At 49.1% G+C, this 20671-nt stretch overlaps 2 protein-coding genes across 2 annotated transcripts; both read right to left on the bottom strand.

Annotated features, from left to right (window-relative positions):
* Nucleotides 1-9594: 9594 nt before the first annotated feature.
* On the bottom strand, nt 9595-10065 carry LOC139474091 (uncharacterized). Its single transcript, XM_071256957.1, has one exon. It carries the CDS (start codon nt 10063-10065, stop codon nt 9595-9597), a length of 471 nt encoding a protein of 156 aa, XP_071113058.1.
* Nucleotides 10066-10538: 473 nt separating this feature from the next.
* On the bottom strand, nt 10539-11714 carry LOC139474092 (thioredoxin domain-containing protein 2-like). The gene has a single exon (XM_071256958.1). The coding sequence runs from the start codon at nt 11712-11714 to the stop codon at nt 10539-10541; it is 1176 nt and encodes a 391-aa protein (XP_071113059.1).
* Between the last annotated feature and the right edge of the window lie 8957 nt (nt 11715-20671).

The raw sequence follows: 20671 nt of genomic DNA on the forward strand, positions 1-20671 counted from the left end.
TGGGATTAATTTGGCAAATGATATATGACTTGGAGTTAATATTTCGAATCTCTCTCCAAATTTTTGGGGGGTTACCGAGAGATTTGCATAATTTATCTACTTTATGTTGCCGAACTTGAAATTCATACCTCCGACATGTTTGCTTATATTTATTCCTAACAGCACAATATTGTTTTCTGGAACGTTCATTTCTATGTCGTCTGAACTGTCGAAGTGCTTTCCTGCAGGCACGTTTAGCAGATCTACATTCACCATTTAATTGTATTAGGTTAATTTTAGCACATCATGTTTACGCCACTGTCCAATGTACCGTTAATAAAACATGATCTGTATATGGTGGACGAGAGGGGACATGGCTTTCTCGCTTTCAATTACGGTCGCGATAAAGCCATAACACGAGACTACAAAGCGATAACGCGAGACCAGAAAGCGCTAGCACAAGACGAACATCGCTTTCTCGCTGTCGTAGTTGAATGCGAAAAAGCCATGTCCTCTCTCGCCCACCATACCTATATCGGAAACTGAAATACAAATTATACAGTGATACTTTTTGTAATTGATACAATAACAACGTTCTCTCACGTTTGAAGAATATTAAATTTGGATCATTACATACGACCTTCCAAACATCAGATCGCATTACACAGGCTAACGATTTCACTGCACAAAATATTCAGCTCTCTTTGAAAGTACCTCTGGAGTAATAGAGCCTCGGTGCTATTGTTGTTATTCTTTTGACAGGTGCAATGATAGATAAAAGCTTGATTCATCAAATATTTCATTCTCGCCTGAATTGATTTTATTGGGCCAAAATTTAATTTTTTTATCAGAAGACGTTGTTTTTCAGAAGAAAAGATATTTAATGTGGGCTTTTCCATATCTCCAAAATCAACAAATTAAACCAGTGTCTTTGAGTACGTGTTAAAGCAGCTGTATATGCCGTATTTCCTCTATTATAGGAAGAACCTACAAAACACGCCGCCTTCCAATTGACGCTAGGTCATAACTCTCTCCAGAACTAGAAGCCGGGGACTCTAAGACTCGCAGGGTAACATGTGCTTCCCTGTTTGATTGTAGAGTTTGGGATTCAGTAGGGTAGTGTGTTGCCAATGTAGTCAGAATAGACAGACACCTGGGCGTGTAAATCAGGAAATACGGTAACATATAACGTCAGAGCACAACTAATCTTGATTACCCTCCGAAGCACATTCCACTGGGATGGAAAAGGCAGATTGGACCAGTTGACATGGCAACATATTCTGCAACAACCAATGAAAGGAAGAACATTGTACAACACATCAGATGGTATGTGTTCCACTTTTAGAGAACCATTAGCATTGATTATTAGATCAGGTGATCATGTTTCGTATTTCTTGCATCAGGCTAAGTACTTATTGTTCTTGAAGATTGTAATTCGAATTTAAAAATCTTGAATCAAGATAACCATACAGAGATGTGTTTCTTTCTGTGCAACAATAACTAATACATGTAGTGGTAGTCAGAATGGAACAGTTTGCTTATCCCTTTATTCAAAAGTGATGCGCAGGTTATTTTTTTAATTAGGGCACCCTTCCTAAGACGTATGTCTTTTCTTTTGCAGCTCTCATAAAAAAATATGTTATTTTCCTCCACCAAATAAAATTCATATGTAATCAACACTCGTATGAATATAGATCAGGTTTGTGGTGACTGTCCCCAGTTGTATATATGCTTTGTTTACGAAACCAGCTCAAACGTACAACCCTCCCTGTGACCACACATAAGGCTCTAAAGCCCTCACACAAAGGGTGCCAATACTTCCCAAGTACAACAGTGACATCATGGAGGAAATATGGCATTCATCACATAAAGTAGGGAATATGGCATACGGCAGATGATATAACGTAGGGGATGTGCAATACATCACATGAAATAAAGTAGGGAATATGGCATACAGAAGATGATATAATGTAGGGAACATAGCATACAGAAGATGATACAATGTAGGGAACATAACATACAGAAGATGATATAATGTAGGGAACATAGCATACAGAAGATGATATAATGTAGGGAACATAACATACAGAAGATGATACAATGTAGGGAACATAACATACAGAAGATGATATAATGTAGGGAACACAGCATACAGAAGATGATATAATGTAGGGAACATAACATACAGAAGATGATACAATGTAGGAAACATAGCATACAGAAGATGATATAATGTAGGAAACATAGCATACAGAAGATGATACAATGTAGGGAACATAGCATACAGAAGATGATATAATGTAGGGAACAGCATACAGAAGATGATATAATGAAGGAAACATAGCATACAGCAGATGATATAATGTGGGGAACATAGCATACAGAAGATGATATAATGTAGGAAACATAACATACAGAAGATGATACAATGTAGGGAACATAGCATACAGAAGATGATACAATGTAGGAAACATAGCATACAGAAGATGATATAATGTAGGGAACATAACATACAGAAGATGATACAATTAAGGGAACATAGCATACAGAAGATGATATAATGTAGGGAACATAGCATACAGAAGATGATACAATGTAGGGAACATAACATACAGAAGATGATATAATGTAGGGAACATAGCATACAGAAGATGATATAATGTAGGGAACATAACATACAGAAGATGATACAATGTAGGAAACATAGCATACAGAAGATGATATAATGTAGGAAACATAGCATACAGAAGATGATACAATGTAGGGAACATAGCATACAGAAGATGATACAATGTAGGAAACATAGCATACAGAAGATGATACAATGTAGGGAGAATAGATGTATTAATATTAATGGGGAAAACATCTCGTGTAGCAGAATGGGTAAAACAAGTGTTATAATAAGCTGTCCGTTTACCTCTATTTCAGGTTTATTACTGTCATAACTTAAGCAGGTTACAGGGTCAGTTCATTCTTGATTTAAGGGTAGTCACGTTATTCCATTATACCATCGTTGTGTCCCTGTCTTGATCAAGAGCTGAAGCCTTGTTCGTTGTCTTGATTGGTGAATTTGAATATCTATGTCACCAGCCATCTTTACTCCTGTCATCATTTGTCATCATCACTGCTTGTACCACAGTACTGATCTGTTCCCAGTGAATTCCCAGCATTGTTACTGCTGCGGAAACTGCTCGACAGACCATGGGAACACACCAGCGACACATTAGTGCGGACACCGTGCGTCGACGATTGACGAGCAGACACCTCCACTGTCACAGGCCACACCGAGGACTTATTCTGACACCACGTCATCGCCGGTACCTTCTTCAGTGGGCAACACAGTACCAGCATAGGCGCCACCAACAGTGGAGAAGAGTCCTCTTCTCAGACGAGAGCCGTTACTGTATCCCAACAGCAGATGGTACACAGAGAGAGAGAGAGGGAGAGAGAGAGAGAGAGAGTGAGAGAGAGAGAGAGAGAGAGAGAGAGAGAGAGAGAGAGAGAGAGAGAGAGAGAGAGAGAGAGAGACTGGCGACGCCGTGGGGAACATTATTCGGATGCTTGTGTTGTTGAGAGAGACTCGTGGGGTGGTCCGAGCATCATGGTGTGGGCTGGAATTGTCCTTGCACTGAGGGTCGGCCCTGTGGTCTTCCAGAACATCGGTCCAGGGAGAGGCAATGGTGTCACAGCAGCTCGGTATATTGATCAAGTCTTGAGACCACACGCCATACCTTATTTGGCACGCTGACGCAACCACGAGTTTCAGCATGATGATGTCCGTGCCCATACTGAGAGCAACAAAAGACTTCCTCCAGCAGAATGGCATCAGAACCACGCAGTGGCCTGCCCTCAGTCCCGATTTAAATCCCATTGAGCGCCTGTGGGACGAGATTCAAAGACGGCTGAATGACGTCCGACCAAGGACGACAGCTGCAGCTGAACTGCGTCAGGCGTTCCTCAGAGTGCGGGCTCAAGTGCCTGTGGCCTTCATCAACCGCCTCATCCATTCCATGTATCGACGTGGCACGGCAGTCATCAATGCAAATGGAGGACACACAAGATACTGACATGTGATGCCAGAGACAGAGATTTCTCAGAGACTAGTGTTGTGTTTCACTTTAAGAACATTTGACACTTTACTTTCAACTTTGATAAGTTTTGACAAGTTTCATCGTTTTAATATGTCTCAAAGTATGTTTATAGTGTTTGTACAAATATTGTTTCTCATATATCTATCCATGGTGACGTTTCTTTTGCGGTTCAGTATACGTATGCATTGACCTGACAATGAAATTTTAATTGTCCTTTATGCAATATTTAATTGATATATATGTTTTTGTGATAGTTAGGAGTACTTATTGCATATTTTGTTGTTATTGCAGGGTGTCATGTAATAGCCTCACTCACACACCCGCCGCCGACATGTCAGTGCATACGTCACAACAGTACTAGTGCTGTCGTTATGTAGTAGCCTCACTCACACACCCGCCCCCGGCATGTCAGTGGATACGTCACAGCAGTGCTGTTGTCATGTAGTAGCCTCAATCACACACCCGCCGCCGACATGTCAGTGGATACGTCACAGCAGTGCTGTTGTCATGTAGTAGCCTCACTCACACACCCGCCGCCGACATGTCAGTGGATACGTCACAGCAGTGCTGTTGTCATGTAGTAGCCTCACTCACACACCCGCCGCCGACATGTCAGTGGATACGTCACAGCAGTGCTGTTGTCATGTAGTAGCCTCAATCACACACCCGCCGCCGGCATGTCAGTGGATACGTCACAGCAGTGCTGTTGTCATGTAGTAGCCTCACTCACACACCCGCCGCCGACATGTCAGTGGATACGTCACCGCAGTGCTGTTGTCATGTAGTAGCCTCACTCACACACCCGCCGCCGACATGTCAGTGGATACGTCACAGCAGTGCTGTTGTCATGTAGTAGCCTCAATCACACACCCGCCGCCGGCATGTCAGTGGATACGTCACAGCAGTGCTGTTGTCATGTAGTAGCCTCACTCACACACCCGCCGCCGACATGTCAGTGGATACGTCACAGCAGTGCTGTTGTCATGTAGTAGCCTCACTCACACACCCGCCGCCGACATGTCAGTGTCAGTGGATACGTCACAGCAGTGCTGTTGTCATGTAGTAGCCTCAATCACACACCCGCCGCCGACATGTCAGTGGATACGTCACAGCAGTGCTGTTGTCATGTAGTAGCCTCACTCACACACCCGCCGCCGACATGTCAGTGGATACGTCACAGCAGTGCTGTTGTCATGTAGTAGCCTCAATCACACACCCGCCGCCGGCATGTCAGTGGATACGTCACAGCAGTGCTGTTGTCATGTAGTAGCCTCACTCACACACCCGCCGCCGACATGTCAGTGTATACGTCACAGCAGTGCTGTTGTCATGTAGTAGCCTCACTCACACACCCGCCGCCGACATGTCAGTGGATACGTCACAGCAGTGCTGTTGTCATGTAGTAGCCTCACTCACACACCCGCCGCCGACATGTCAGTGGATACGTCACAGCAGTGCTGTTGTCATGTAGTAGCCTCACTCACACACCCGCCGCCGGCATGTCAGTGGATACGTCACAGCAGTGCTGTTGTCATGTAGTAGCCTCACTCACACACCCGCCGCCGGCATATCAGTGGATACGTCACAGCAGTGCTGTTGTCATGTAGTAGCCTCACTCACACACCCGCCGCCGACATGTCAGTGGATACGTCACAGCAGTGCTGTTGTCATGTAGTAGCCTCACTCACACACCCGCCGCCGACATGTCAGTGTATACGTCACAGCAGTGCTGTTGTCATGTAGTAGCCTCACTCACACACCCGCCGCCGACATGTCAGTGGATACGTCACAGCAGTGCTGTTGTCATGTAGTAGCCTCACTCACACACCCGCCGCCGACATGTCAGTGGATACGTCACAGCAGTGCTGTTGTCATGTAGTAGCCTCACTCACACACCCGCCGCCGACATGTCAGTGGATACGTCACAGCAGTGCTGTTGTCATGTAGTAGCCTCACTCACACACCCGCCGCCGACATGTCAGTGGATACGTCACAGCAGTGCTGTTGTCATGTAGTAGCCTCACTCACACACCCGCCGCCGACATGTCAGTGGATACGTCACAGCAGTGCTGTTGTCATGTAGTAGCCTCACTCACACACCCGCCGCCGGCATGTCAGTGGATACGTCACAGCAGTGCTGTTGTCATGTAGTAGCCTCACTCACACACCCGCCGCCGACATGTCAGTGTATACGTCACAGCAGTGCTGTTGTCATGTAGTAGCCTCACTCACACACCCGCCGCCGACATGTCAGTGGATACGTCACAGCAGTGCTGTTGTCATGTAGTAGCCTCACTCACACACCCGCCGCCGACATGTCAGTGGATACGTCACAGCAGTGCTGTTGTCATGTAGTAGCCTCACCCACACACCCGCCGCCGACATGTCAGTGGATACGTCACAGCAGTGCTGTTGTCATGTAGTAGCCTCACTCACACACCCGCCGCCGGCATGTCAGTGGATACGTCACAGCAGTGCTGTTGTCATGTAGTAGCCTCACTCACACACCCGCCGCCGGCATATCAGTGGATACGTCACAGCAGTGCTGTTGTCATGTAGTAGCCTCACTCACACACCCGCCGCCGACATGTCAGTGGATACGTCACAGCAGTGCTGTTGTCATGTAGTAGCCTCACTCACACACCCGCCGCCGACATGTCAGTGTATACGTCACAGCAGTGCTGTTGTCATGTAGTAGCCTCACTCACACACCCGCCGCCGACATGTCAGTGTATACGTCACAGCAGTGCTGTTGTCATGTAGTAGCCTCAATCACACACCCGCCGCCGACATGTCAGTGTATACGTCACAGCAGTGCTGTTGTCATGTAGTACCCTCAATCACACACCCGCCGCCGACATGTCAGTGTATACGTCACAGCAGTGCTGTTGTCATGTAGTAGCCTCAATCACACACCCGCCGCCGGCATGTCAGTGGATACGTCACAGCAGTGCTGTTGTTATGTAACGTTATCCAAAGGAAACCACACTATAACAAGATGACCCACAGTGATCAACAAGCCAGCCATTCTAGGATATGTGCCTCACTTCCAAGTATATTATCATACAGATAGTTTTATGTGAAAACATTTATAAAATGCACATACAGAATAACATGATTCATAAGCATAAAGAAATATAAAGTTAGAAATATACATTAAAGTAATACCTTATCGTCTAGCACAGTTGGTGCACTGACGTCACACACTACAAGTACTATTAGATAATGAAATGGCACAGCTTGGCCTGTCCGTACTTTGTGACTGTGTCCGTCATTTGTAATTAAGGATTGCTGATTGACGCTCCAGGCGACTTGCCAGCTGTCATGCAGGCATCCTCCCATCAGTCACACAGGCCATTTGTCATACAGCTTATAGGCCCGTCCTCATCTGGCCTGTCCTCATCTGGCCTGTCCTCATCTGGCCTGTCCTCATCTGGCCTGTCCTCATCTGGCCCGTCCTCATCTGGCCCGTCCTCATCTGGCCTGTCCTCATCTGGCCCGTCCTCATCTGGCCCGTCCTCATCTGGCCCGTCCTCATCTGGCCCGTCCTCATCTGTCCTGTCCTCATCTGGCCCGTCCTCATCTGGCCCGTCCTCATCTGGCCTGTCCTCATCTGGCCCGTCCTCATCTGGCCCGTCCTCATCTGGCCCGTCCTCATCTGGCCCGTCCTCATCTGGCCCGTCCTCATCTGGCCTGGCCTCATCTGGCCTGTCCTCATCTGGCCTGTCCTCATCTGGCCCGTCCTCATCTGGCCCGTCCTCATCTGGCCCGTCCTCATCTGGCCCGTCCTCATCTGGCCTGTCCTCATCTGGCCCGTCCTCATCTGGCCCGTCCTCATCTGGCCCGTCCTCATCTGTCCTGTCCTCATCTGGCCTGTCCTCATCTGGCCTGTCCTCATCTGGCCCGTCCTCATCTGGCCTACACCTCATATCACCTACACTACTATCAAAACAAATGTACGGATGAGTGCACATCACACTTGTACTCTTATCCCTTAAGTAAAATGAACTTTTCCAACAAGATAACAAAGAATGTAAATGACTTTTTATACTGTAATTTCATTTTGTATATGAGATCATCTTCACAACTCAAATGTTTTCACAACATCAAATATCATTAATACACATGTACTATCATAGCACTGTACATTTATATACATCATCTTCGTGTTTTATAACATTAGCACTACATCATTACTAACAAAATTACTGTAACTTGATGAAATGTCCAACTGCATCCAGAAACTGGATCACTGATCTTCTGCCAGTAGCAAGCTGCTTATTCAGTCTCTCGATCGGTCTCTGTCAACACGAGCACGAGGTCTCATGGCACCACCCAGTCCAATCTGCCTTCTTGACCGTCTCTCTGCTGTCTCGATCTTCTTGAGTTCTTTGACAAACTGAAAGATGTTGGGATGGGCTCTCGGCATTCTCTTCTTCAGGCCGTTGTGGAAACCTTCAAGATGGAATTATGAATGATCTTGTGCTAATTCATTTGCAGATTGTAAGAAAACAAATTTTAAAGCAGAAAAGAATTTAATAAATTAGTATGGTTTATTAAACATAATATTATAAATTTGAACCATGTTTAACAAGAATTAATGACGTAATTCAACATTCAAAGCATCATAACGGCGGATAATGGCTATCCAATCTTCAATAGGTGACCTGCAGCATCAAGGAACTGGATTGGACTTTTCCTCCCTTGGGTCAGCTGATCTTTCATTCTCTAGAGTCTATTGTCAACCTCACGGTCCGCTTTCTCATTCATTTGGAAGACTTCTATCAGACGGTAGATGTTGGTTTGTTGGTGAGGAAGACTTCTGTTCAGCTTGTTGTGGAAGTCTTCCAGGTTGTTGTCCTCGGGCCAGTGGTGTCATGATGATTTCATAGGAGAATCGGAATCTCCCGATTCCCGATTGGGAATCTACTCAAGTCAGTACCATGTAGTCGTTGAAGGTCTCAGCTCTTGGTAGATCAGGTGTGTGCTGCATCGCTTCTAGCCAGGCGTCTTGGACATCATCTGCAGGGAGAAGCGCTAGTCTAAAGTAATCCGCTGTTGCACTGCTGGATCTTCTTTATAGGCTACATCCAACCCGAGGTCTTGTGTCTTCCTCCATATAGCTTGGCTGTAGTGGAAGAAGCAGCCCTTGACTTCAGCGTTGGGTAACTCCAGCTGGATGGCACGGATTGCTGCTTGTTCAAAATCTGTCTGCAGGCGAGTGGGGGCAAGTTCTCTGTTCAGGTTGTCTGCAACATGGGTCTTCAAAAGGCTGAACAGTCTTCTGTACGTTGTCATCTGGTGGTCGGGTAGCAAAGCATAAACTACAGGATAGCTGGCAGATCCACTTCTGACGTGAAGTATGTACACTTGATCCCAAAGGGCAGGGCAGGCGGTAAAGGTACCATCCATGTATATAATCACAGCACCTTGTAGGATCTGTAGCTGCTCAACTGTGACAAAGGCAAGGATCTTGGGGATAGGAGGAAGTGGTCCCCATCTGATGTATGGCTCCAGGCATCATCTAGGTCCACGTGGGCTCTGGTTTGGGGCAGGACGGGTATGGTCTTCCGTCTGTGGCGGCAAAGGGCACTGCACATGCTGGGGAAGGCAGGACGGGTATGGTCTTCCGTCTGTGGCGGCAAAGGGCACTGCACATGCTGGGGAAGGCAGGGAGGGCTTGGGCTTGGTCATCATCTTCTTCAGCGATCTGTTGGTTGTAGAGCAGTTGTATCGGGGTTGTTTCCTCTCTTGCTCTCTTCCTCATGTTGCTGACAAAACGAACTCGGTTTGAATTCTCTGGAGGGTGGTTGTGCTCCGACACATTCCTCACAAAATCACCAACAGTAGTGCACTTGCCGGAGCAAGATTTAATTACACAACGCCAGTGTTGTGCTGTCTGTCTTTTTGCATTCTTCTTGAACAAGTATCCTTCAAAGAGAACCTGCTGGGTTCCGCGGGCTGACGTAACGTATTCTACAAGTCGCAGAGCCATGATTGTGAATGACGTAAAAGCAATTCATACAATATTTATACATATGTGTGTGATCACAAAATAATGATGATCTCATCAGTTAAACAGTTTCTAATCTCAAACACATCTTATCTCCTTTCATAGGATTACATGAATTACATTTATTAACCTCAAAGGGCAACGTATTTAATAAAAAAACATATTAATTATTTGTTAGTAACCGAATTTACAGTGACTTTGATCATTTTAAAACCCTCTTCTTACAAGATGACAACAACTCACCCTTTATGAATGTAACATTGTTGTTGTAACAAAGACCGTAATTCAGAGTGTTGGTCAGACCCAATGTTGGCGACCCTCTCTCGACAGTGAGTTATGTATAACTACCCCCCCCCTCCCCCCCCCCCCCCCCCCCCCCCCCCCCCCCCCACACACACACACACAGAGTTTGGTAGTGACTGTCACGTGACAATATCACCCTAAGGTCTTGTTAATTACAAACAGTTGACCAGCGTTGTGAAATGGTTTTCTGTTTCTATGCCCCCCTGCACCCCATCCGGGTGACGCGAACACCTGGTGTCATCACTGAGTTTCACCCCGTCCGGGTGACGCGAACACCTGGTGTCATCACTGAGTTTCACCCCGTCCGGGTGACGCGAACACCTGGTGTCATCACTGAGTTTCACCCCGTCCGGGTGACGCGAACACCTGGTGTCATCACTGAGTTTCACCCCGTCCGGGTGACGCGAACACTTGGTGTCATCACTGAGTTTCACCCCGTCCGGGTGACGCGAACACCTGGTGTCATCACTGAGTTTCACCCCGTCCGGGTGACGCGAACACTTGGTGTCATCACTGAGTTTCACCCCGTCCGGGTGACGCGAACACCTGGTGTCATCACTGAGTTTCACCCCGTCCGGGTGACGCGAACACTTGGTGTCATCACTGAGTTTCACCCCATCCGGGTGACGCGAACACCTGGTGTCATCACTGAGTTTCACCCCGTCCGGGTGACGCGAACACTTGGTGTCATCACTGAGTTTCACCCCGTCCGGGTGACGCGAACACCTGGTGTCATCACTGAGTTTCACCCCGTCCGGGTGACGCGAACACCTGGTGTCATCACTGAGTTTCACCCCGTCCGGGTGACGCGAACACTTGGTGTCATCACTGAGTTTCACCCCATCCGGTCGACGCGAACACCTGGTGTCATCACTGAGTTTCACCCCGTCCGGGTGACGCGAACACTTGGTGTCATCACTGAGTTTCACCCCGTCCGGGTGACGCGAACACTTGGTGTCATCACTGAGTTTCACCCCGTCCGGGTGACGCGAACACCTGGTGTCATCACTGAGTTTCACCCCGTCCGGGTGACGCGAACACTTGGTGTCATCACTGAGTTTCACCCCGTCCGGGTGACGCGAACACCTGGTGTCATCACTGAGTTTCACCCCGTCCGGGTGACGCGAACACTTGGTGTCATCACTGAGTTTCACCCCGTCCGGGTGACGCGAACACTTGGTGTCATCACTGAGTTTCAGTGATTCATTCACTTTCAATTCAATTTCCACAGCTGTCTTGCAGGGGAATCTTTGTCGGCGGCTAGTGAAGACTGGTCCTTCTTGTGTATTGATGTTGTATGTTGGCACAGGTGATCGCATCACAGGCATGGGGCAGAAGGAAACTATGTTAATCCTTATGGAGCCGATACAAGAGACACGATCCAGACAAAGTAGCACATTATTAATACAGATTAATGTTCAGTATTTGTCTACTTGTTTGGAAGGGAGTGCTTTCAGACTAATAAGCTACCCTGACTAACGGGGTCTCCCGACTAACGAGATTTCCTGAATAACAAGCTGTCCCAACTAACGGGGTTTCCTGAATAACAAGCTGTCCTGACTAACGGGATTTCCTGACCAACAAGCCGCCCCGACTAACGGGGTTTTCTGACTAACAAGCTGTCCTGACTAACGGGGTTTCCTGACTAACAGGATCTCCTGACTAAAAAGCTGTCCTGACTAACGGGGTTTCCCGACTAACGGGATTTCCTGACTAACAAGCTGTCCTGACTAACGGGGTTTCCCGACTAATGGGATTTCCGGAATAACAAGCTGTCCTGACTAACGGGGTTTCCCAACTAACGGGATTTCCTGAATCACAAGCTGTCCTGACTAACGGGGTTTCCCGACTAACGGGATTTCCGGAATAACAAGCTGTCCTGACTAATGGGGTTTTCTGACTACCGCCATTTCCTGGATTTCCTGACTAACAAGCTGTCCTGACTGATGGTGTTTCCTGACTAATAAGCTGTCCTGACTAACGGGATTTCCTGACTAACAAGCTGTCATGACTAACGGTATTTCCTGACTAACAAGCTGTCCTGACTAACGTTTTTTTTCTGACTAACAAGCTGTCCTGACTAACGACATTTTCCTGACTAACAAACTGTCCTGACTAACGGGGTTTCCTGACTAACAGGATCTCCTGACTAAAAAGCTGTCCTGACTAACGGGATTTCCTAACTAACAAGCTATTCTGACTTATGGGATTTCCTGGCTCACAGACCAGTGAAGATCCGGGTAGAATAGGCCTTCAGCAACCAATGCTTGCCGTAAAAGGCGACTATGCTTGTCGTAAGAGGCGACTAACGGGATCGGGCGGTCTGGCCCGCTGACTTGGTTGATGCATGTAATGGTTTCCCAATTGCGAGGATCAATGCTCATGATGTCAATCATTGGATTGTCTGGTCCAGACTCGAATATTATAGACCGCCTCCATATAGGTGGAATATTGCTGGGAGGGCAGTTGCCCCCCGACTGGATTTTTTACGGAAACATTTTTCCTTGTGAAAGTTAACTTGAATAAAAAATGAATAATCTTATTTGCTGGATAACAACGTCTTTATTTTACTATATAAGACACCTACGCGATAAATCTCCAAGAACAATGAAGAACGAAGCGTGTTTCATTTCATGATAAAACAGTGTTCGGTCGTGACGTCATTTCTGGAATTTCGAACGTGCGCTCGCAATTTGATGACGTCGTTAATAGGACGCTGCCATGTGACAAAGTTTCGGTATAGATCCTAATACTGTTGTAAAGCAAGACAACGGTATAAGGATCTATGCCGAAACTTCGCCATTACAGTAAAATAAAGGAGTTGTTATCCATAAATTGTGTCTACTTTGTCATCCGTCAACTTCTTAGAAACGCCTATTAAACAGTTCCCTTCACAGTCACGCATTGCGTGTTTTGAAGCAGTAACATATTCTGTCTCAAACTCAAATCTATTAACTAAATCATACTTCCTCACAACTGTTGTAGTTGGTGTCTCAGTGTAAGATCACGTGGGACCAGATTTGTATGAAGGTAAATTTGATACAGTCAACAACGTCCACACTATTGCATTCAAACATGTCCAATGTAAATCTGTGGCAATATATTGCAGCTCCCTCTCGTGGGTATTTAGTCGTGGACATTGTGTATCTCTCCAATCAACCAGTTCCTACCGACAGACATCAGCAAGTTGTCTGATGATTCCACAGTAATCAGGTGAGATCGGAGACCGGGGTCTGATGGCTTGTCAGACATCTACACTATCGCGGTACTAGTGGCGTGAAGGTCACCAGGGAGGTCACTAGCTTGTACAGCAGAAGACGAAGTTTAGGTCGTCACTGCCGGGGGCGATGGGACTCCGTCTTCATGTTTATAAATGAAGTGGCTTGATGATTCATCTGCCGTGATACCTCGGATCGGGTTTTGGCGGAAAGAGTGTCGTGTTTACCAAGTGTTAGGATGGAATTTAGATATATCCGAACTTAAAGGGGCATTAAGCTGTTGCATTATGGGGTAGCAAGGTTCAATGGGTTTGTAGTGCCCCCAAACTTGATGACCAGCGAAGCAGTGTGTCAAGGTGTGAGACCAGATGGAGGACAGATGGGGGACAGATGGAGGACAGATGGGGGACATATGGAGGACAGATGGAGGACAGATGGAGGACAGATGGGGGACAGATGGAGGACAGTTGGAGGACAGATGGAGGACAGTTGAAGGACAGATGGAGGACAGATGAATGACAGATGGAGGACAGATGGAGGACGGACGGGGGACAGACGGGGGACAGATGGAGGACAGTTGGAGGACAGATGGGGGATAGATGGAGGACAGATGGAGGACAGATGGGGGACAGACGGGGGACAGACGGGGGACAGATGGAGGACAGTTGGAGGACAGATGGAGGACAGTTGAAGGACAGATGGATGAAAGACGGGGGACATATGGAGGACAGATGGAGGACAGTTGAAGGACAGATGGAGGACAGTTGAAGGACATATGGAGGACAGTTGGAGGACAGATGGAGGACAGACGGGGGACAGATGGAGGACAGATGGAGGACAGTTGAAGGACAGATGGAGGACAGACGGGGGACATATGGAGGACATATGGAGGACAGATGGAGGAAAGATGGGGGACAGATGGAGGACAGATGGAGGACAGATGGAGGACAGATGGGGGACAGATGGAGGACAGTTGAAGGACATATGGAGGACAGACGGGGGACAGATGGAGGACAGATGGAGGACAGATGGAGGACAGATGGGGGACAGATGGAGGACAGTTGAAGGACAGATAGAGGACAGTTGAAGGACAGACGGGGGACAGATGGAGGACAGATGGAGGACAGATGGAGGACAGTTGGAGGACAGATGGAGGACAGATGGAGGACAGATGGAGGACAGACGGGGGACAGATGGAGGACAGATGGAGGACAGATGGAGGACAGTTGAAGGACAGATGGAGGACAGTTGAAGGACAGATGGAGGACAGACGGGGGACAGATGGAGGACAGTTGGAGGACAGATGGAGGACAGTTGGAGGACAGTTGGAGGACAGATGGAGGACAGATGGAGGACAGTTGGAGGACAGATGGAGGACAGATGGAGGACAGACGGGGGACAGATGGAGGACAGATGGAGGACAGTTGAAGGACAGATGGAGGACAGACGGGGGACAGATGGAGGACAGATGGAGGACAGATGGGGGACAGATGGAGGACAGATGGAGGACAGATGGGGGACAGATGGGGGACAGATGGAGGACAGATGGAGGGCAGACGGAGGACAGACGGGGGACAGATGAAGGACAGATGGAGGACAGATGGAGGACAGATGGAGGACAGATGGAGGACATATGGAGGACAGATGGAGGACAGACGGGGGACAGATTGAGGACAGATGGAGGACAGATGGAGGACAGATGGAGGACAGACGGGGGACAGATGGAGGACAGATGGAGGACAGATGGAGGACAGATGGGGGACATATGGAGGACAGATGGGGGACAGATGGAGGACATATGGAGGACATATGGAGGACAGATGGGGGACAGATGGAGGACAGATGGAGGACATATGGAGGACAGATGGAGGACAGTTGGAGGACAGATGGAGGACAGATGGAGGACAGTTGGAGGACAGATGGGGGACAGATGGAGGACAGACGGGGGACAGATGGAGGACAGATGGAGACAGTTGAAGGACAGATGGAGGACAGACGGGGGACAGATGGACAGATGGAGGACAGATGGAGGACAGATGGGGGACAGATGGAGGACAGATGGAGGACAGATGGGGGACAGATGGAGGACAGATGGAGGACAGATGGAGGACAGATGGAGGACAGACGGGGGACAGATGAAGGACAGATGGAGGACATATGGAGGACAGATGGAGGACAGATGGAGGACAGACGGGGACAGATGGAGGACAGATGGAGGACAGATGGAGGACAGACGGGGGACAGATGGAGGACAGATGGAGGACAGATGGGGGACATATGGAGGACAGATGGGGGACAGATGGAGGACATATGGAGGACATATGGAGGACAGATGGGGGACAGATGGAGGACAGATGGAGGACAGATGGAGGACAGATGGGGGACAGATGGAGGACATATGGAGGACACATGGAGGACAGATGGGGGACAGATGGAGGACAGATGGAGGACAGATGGAGGACAGTTGGAGGACAGATGGAGGACAGATGGAGGACAGATGGAGGACAGACGGGGGACAGATGGAGGACAGATGGAGGACAGATGGAGGACAGTTGAAGGACAGATGGAGGACAGTTGAAGGACAGATGGAGGACAGACGGGGGACAGATGGAGGACAGATGGAGGACAGATGGAGGACAGTTGGAGGACAGATGGAGGACAGTTGGAGGACAGTTGGAGGACAGATGGAGGACAGATGGAGGACAGTTGGAGGACAGATGGAGGACAGATGGAGGACAGACGGGGGACAGATGGAGGACAGATGGAGGACAGTTGAAGGACAGATGGAGGACAGACGGGGGACAGATGGAGGACAGATGGAGGACAGATGGGGGACAGATGGAGGACAGATGGAGGACAGATGGGGGACAGATGGGGGACAGATGGAGGACAGATGGAGGGCAGACGGAGGACAGACGGGGGACAGATGAAGGACAGATGGAGGACAGATGGAGGACAGTTGGAGGACAGATGGAGGACAGATGGAGGACAGATGGAGGACAGACGGGGGACAGATGGAGGACAGATGGAGGACAGATGGAGGACAGTTGAAGGACAGATGGAGGACAGTTGAAGGACAGATGGAGGACAGACGGGGGACAGATGGAGGACAGATGGAGGACAGATGGAGGACAGTTGGAGGACAGATGGAGGACATATGGAGGACAGATGGAGGACAGATGGAGGACAGACGGGGACAGATGGAGGACAGATGGAGGACAGATGGAGGACAGACGGGGGACAGATGGAGGACAGATGGAGGACAGATGGGGGACATATGGAGGACAGATGGGGGACAGATGGAGGACATATGGAGGACATATGGAGGACAGATGGGGGACAGATGGAGGACAGATGGAGGACAGATGGAGGACAGATGGGGGACAGATGGAGGACATATGGAGGACACATGGAGGACAGATGGGGGACAGATGGAGGACAGATGGAGGACAGATGGAGGACAGTTGGAGGACAGTTGGAGGACAGATGGAGGACAGATGGAGGACAGACGGGGGACAGATGGAGGACAGATGGAGGACAGTTGAAGGACAGATGGAGGACTGACGGGGGACAGATGGAGGACAGATGGAGGACAGATGGGGGACAGATGGAGGACAGATGGAGGACAGATGGGGGACAGATGGGGGACAGATGGAGGACAGATGGAGGACAGATGGAGGACAGACGGGGGACAGATGGAGGACAGATGGAGGACAGATGGAGGACAGATGGGGGACATATGGAGGACAGATGGGGGACAGATGGAGGACATATGGAGGACATATGGAGGACAGATGGGGGACAGATGGAGGACAGATGGAGGACATATGGAGGACAGATGGAGGACAGTTGGAGGACAGATGGAGGACAGATGGAGGACAGTTGGAGGACAGATGGGGGACAGATGGAGGACAGACGGGGGACAGATGGAGGACAGATGGAGACAGTTGAAGGACAGATGGGGGACAGACGGGGGACAGATGGACAGATGGAGGACAGATGGAGGACAGATGGGGGACAGATGGAGGACAGATGGAGGACAGATGGGGGACAGATGGAGGACAGATGGAGGACAGATGGAGGACAGATGGAGGACAGACGGGGGACAGATGAAGGACAGATGGAGGACATATGGAGGACAGATGGAGGACAGATGGAGGACAGACGGGGACAGATGGAGGACAGATGGAGGACAGATGGAGGACAGACGGGGGACAGATGGAGGACAGATGGAGGACAGATGGGGGACATATGGAGGACAGATGGGGGACAGATGGAGGACATATGGAGGACATATGGAGGACAGATGGGGGACAGATGGAGGACAGATGGAGGACAGATGGAGGACAGATGGGGGACAGATGGAGGACATATGGAGGACACATGGAGGACAGATGGGGGACAGATGGAGGACAGATGGAGGACAGATGGAGGACAGTTGGAGGACAGATGGAGGACAGATGGAGGACAGATGGAGGACAGACGGGGGACAGATGGAGGACAGATGGAGGACAGATGGAGGACAGTTGAAGGACAGATGGAGGACAGTTGAAGGACAGATGGAGGACAGACGGGGGACAGATGGAGGACAGATGGAGGACAGATGGAGGACAGTTGGAGGACAGATGGAGGACAGTTGGAGGACAGTTGGAGGACAGATGGAGGACAGATGGAGGACAGTTGGAGGACAGATGGAGGACAGATGGAGGACAGACGGGGGACAGATGGAGGACAGATGGAGGACAGTTGAAGGACAGATGGAGGACAGACGGGGGACAGATGGAGGACAGATGGAGGACAGATGGGGGACAGATGGAGGACAGATGGAGGACAGATGGGGGACAGATGGGGGACAGATGGAGGACAGATGGAGGGCAGACGGAGGACAGACGGGGGACAGATGAAGGACAGATGGAGGACAGATGGAGGACAGTTGGAGGACAGATGGAGGACAGATGGAGGACAGATGGAGGACAGACGGGGGACAGATGGAGGACAGATGGAGGACAGATGGAGGACAGTTGAAGGACAGATGGAGGACAGTTGAAGGACAGATGGAGGACAGACGGGGGACAGATGGAGGACAGATGGAGGACAGATGGAGGACAGTTGGAGGACAGATGGAGGACAGTTGGAGGACAGTTGGAGGACAGATGGAGGACAGATGGAGGACAGTTGGAGGACAGATGGAGGACAGATGGAGGACAGACGGGGGACAGATGGAGGACAGATGGAGGACAGTTGAAGGACAGATGGAGGACAGACGGGGGACAGATGGAGGACAGATGGAGGACAGATGGGGGACAGATGGAGGACAGATGGAGGACAGATGGGGGACAGATGGGGGACAGATGGAGGACAGATGGAGGGCAGACGGAGGACAGACGGGGGACAGATGAAGGACAGATGGAGGACAGATGGAGGACAGATGGAGGACAGATGGAGGACATATGGAGGACAGATGGAGGACAGACGGGGGACAGATGGAGGACAGATGGAGGACAGATGGAGGACAGATGGAGGACAGACGGGGGACAGATGGAGGACAGATGGAGGACAGATGGAGGACAGATGGGGGACATATGGAGGACAGATGGGGGACAGATGGAGGACATATGGAGGACATATGGAGGACAGATGGGGGACAGATGGAGGACAGATGGAGGACATATGGAGGACAGATGGAGGACAGTTGGAGGACAGATGGAGGACAGATGGAGGACAGTTGGAGGACAGATGGAGGACAGATGGAGGACAGACGGGGGACAGATGGAGGACAGATGGAGACAGTTGAAGGACAGATGGAGGACAGACGGGGGACAGATGGACAGATGGAGGACAGATGGAGGACAGATGGGGGACAGATGGAGGACAGATGGAGGACAGATGGAGGACAGATGGAGGACAGACGGGGGACAGATGAAGGACAGATGGAGGACATATGGAGGACAGATGGAGGACAGATGGAGGACAGACGGGGACAGATGGAGGACAGATGGAGGACAGATGGAGGACAGACGGGGGACAGATGGAGGACAGATGGAGGACAGATGGGGGACATATGGAGGACAGATGGGGGACAGATGGAGGACATATGGAGGACATATGGAGGACAGATGGGGGACAGATGGAGGACAGATGGAGGACAGATGGAGGACAGATGGGGGACAGATGGAGGACATATGGAGGACACATGGAGGACAGATGGGGGACAGATGGAGGACAGATGGAGGACAGATGGAGGACAGTTGAAGGAATGGACGAGGACGGGTGTGGAGCAAAATGTCAGTTTGGGCAACATGAATTCTGTTTTATTCATGTTTCACGATGTATAGCCATGGATTAGTGTATAATTACCTTTATTACACAGACACAATGTCTGCAGTGCGCAACGTCAAAAGGAACAACACTTCTTCAAATGACATGTTGTTACTTTTAACCACGTCTTAGGTTTCTTCCGTCGAAAGGAACGTCCTCATGAACAAAGCAACCAACAGCAAACACCACTTTTTGAGTGATGTCACTCACTAATCTCCCCCTCATGTCACTGAGGTAGTATGGAGTCACAATGGAAGTGTTTCCCTGTCTCTGCACAGCGTTGCTTTATAAGTGTGACGCCATTTAGTTTCATTAGTTCCATCGTCCTTGACATTGCTACACATTTTTCACAATTCTGGTTTAAATTGTATTATTTGTCCTCATTAAAATTAGAGATTTGAAAGAATTTTAAATGTTGAAATTGGAAACAGAAACTTCTTGCCTTGATGTAATTGAAGATGGCTCTGAATCAACTATTTTTGTGTGCATTTAATTTAATGGACTGTGCAACATTTATCTAGTGTCTTATTTTTGGCACTGTGTAATTTCCTTTTCAATTCCCACGTGTCAGAACACTGTGTAAGCCTTCAAATCAGCCTCTGTGAATTTATGCCAGCTTTTTCTTGTCCCAGGAGAAATGCATGGAAAACTTCTCGTCTCTCCTCCAGTCACGTGGTAGTTTAATCAATCTGGTTTAGACAGTCATGTGACCTGAGAATGGCCATTCAGGCACCAATAGCCTATTGCAA

Source organism: Haliotis cracherodii, unplaced genomic scaffold (assembly GCF_022045235.1).
Source record: "Haliotis cracherodii isolate W230 unplaced genomic scaffold, xgHalCrac1.p SCAF_3, whole genome shotgun sequence".
Classification (NCBI taxonomy): Eukaryota; Metazoa; Mollusca; class Gastropoda; order Lepetellida; family Haliotidae; genus Haliotis; species Haliotis cracherodii.